This window comes from Phyllostomus hastatus, unplaced genomic scaffold, assembly GCF_019186645.2.
Source record: "Phyllostomus hastatus isolate PE091 unplaced genomic scaffold, TTU_PhHast_1.1 phas_contig_5, whole genome shotgun sequence".
Lineage (NCBI taxonomy): Eukaryota > Metazoa > Chordata > Mammalia > Chiroptera > Phyllostomidae > Phyllostomus > Phyllostomus hastatus.
This window is the reverse complement of record NW_025333897.1, coordinates 4928630-4930258: the sequence shown is the minus strand read 5'-3', so window position 1 is coordinate 4930258 and position 1629 is coordinate 4928630. Positions and strand designations below refer to the sequence as shown.

Here is a 1629-nt window from a genome sequence, read left to right as displayed (position 1 = left end):
TCATTTGTTGGCCATGGCAGAAAGCTGGTCTAGGATGTGACCCAGCCTGTCCAACATAGTGTCTAGCATTTCCTTACTCAGCTCTATGGTGACAGCTGAGATGAAAGGTTTGTCCCTGCATAGACTGTGATCTTCTTGGATCTTCATCTGGAATAGGCAGGTGGGAACAGTCATGTGGCTGATGCTGTCTAGGCTGTTTTTGATGTCCACTCTCCAGTCCAGGTTGACCAGGCATGGCTGAAAGATCAGCTTTGCTTGGGCTTCAGGTCTCCAAGTAGGTATGTGTTCCAGAATGATTTTTGTCAGCAGACTTTTGAGGTCCTGGTGGAAGTTTTCAGAAATGAGAGCCAGAATTGCCTCAGCGAAGGGCAGGTCACTAAACACTGCCAGCCTGGTGAGGCACTGCAGAGCCTGGAGCAGTTGTTCTTCCTTCTCCTCCGTCACAGACAAGCTGGAACATATGATATCCAAGAGATATTTCGAGCCAAGGACTGAACTGGAAAAGTTCTCTTGGCATAGCTGTCTGACAACATCTTTGGAGGAGGCCTTCAGCAGACTCTGGAGTGCTGCAAAGTTTTCTGCAGTCAATGCAGGCATTTTCCCCAGGTCATGTGACCAGATTCTTTTCATTAGCAAAATATTTCTATAGAATGAGAATTCCATTCAAAACTTCTAATTTTATCAGTTTTTTTAAAAAAGGATTATATTTATTTATTTTTGAGAGAGAGGGGAAGGGAGGGAGAAAGAGAGGGAGAGAAACATCAATGCGTGGTTGCTTCTTGCGTGCCCCCAACTGGCAACCTGGCCCACAATCCAGGCATGTGACCTGACTGGGAATCAAACCAGTGACCCTTTGGTTTGCAGGCCAACACTCAATCCACTGAGCCACACCAGCCAGGGTTAATTCTATAGGATAATCCTCACTGGAGGACATTTTTTTTCATTGCAGAGAGAGAGAGGGAGAGAGACAGACAGGAAGGGAGGAAGGGAGGAGGGAAGGGGGAGAGATAGAGAAAGTGGGAGAAATATTGTTGTGAGAGAAACATTGATTTAGTTGCCTTTTGTGTGCGCCCTAACCTGCAACACTTCAGTCCACGGGGCAACGCTTCAACCAACTGAGCCACACCCTCCAGGGATATCAGGTTTTTATTGTACCAGTTACCAATTTCTGGATAACAAACTACCCCACAACTTAGTGAGTTAAAACAATCATTTTGTTATTTTTCTCACAGTTTTGTGGGACAAGAATTTAGATAAAACACAGTGAGGAAGATTCATTTATGCTCCATGATGTCTGAGGCCCCCTCATTTGGGGATGGCTGGCAGTTTCTCTCTGTTCGTGTAGTTTCAGGACCTCCCCACAGCATGGTGGCCTTAGGGTCATTGGAATTCCCACACGGTGGCTGAGGGCTCAAACAGCGACTGTTTCAAGTGTAAGAAATGGATGCTGCTTGTCTCTTGAGGTCTGGGCCTGGCTTCACTCTTGTGATAGTCTGTTGGTCAAAGCAGTTGTGGAATCTGCTAGAATGTAAGAGGAGGCGACAAAGACCCCACCTGCAATGGGAGGAGTGTTAATTTATGACCATCTTTAATCCACTGCATTGAATATTAGAAAAATATTTTCATTAG

The 1629-nt window shown here is 45.7% G+C and overlaps 1 protein-coding gene across 2 annotated transcripts; it reads right to left on the bottom strand.

Moving 5' to 3' along the window:
- LOC123823900 (COMM domain-containing protein 9-like) lies at positions 1-609 on the bottom strand. Of its 2 annotated transcripts, XM_045846958.1 has the most exons (2): positions 532-597; positions 1-429 (listed from the first exon to the last, which is right to left on the bottom strand). In XM_045846958.1, the coding sequence occupies exons 1-2, from the start codon at positions 595-597 to the stop codon at positions 1-3; spliced, it is 495 nt and encodes a 164-aa protein (XP_045702914.1). The 2 variants fall into 2 exon arrangements, with proteins under 2 accessions (XP_045702914.1, XP_045702915.1); XM_045846959.1 differs by having other exon boundaries at positions 1-609.
- Between the last annotated feature and the right edge of the window lie 1020 nt (positions 610-1629).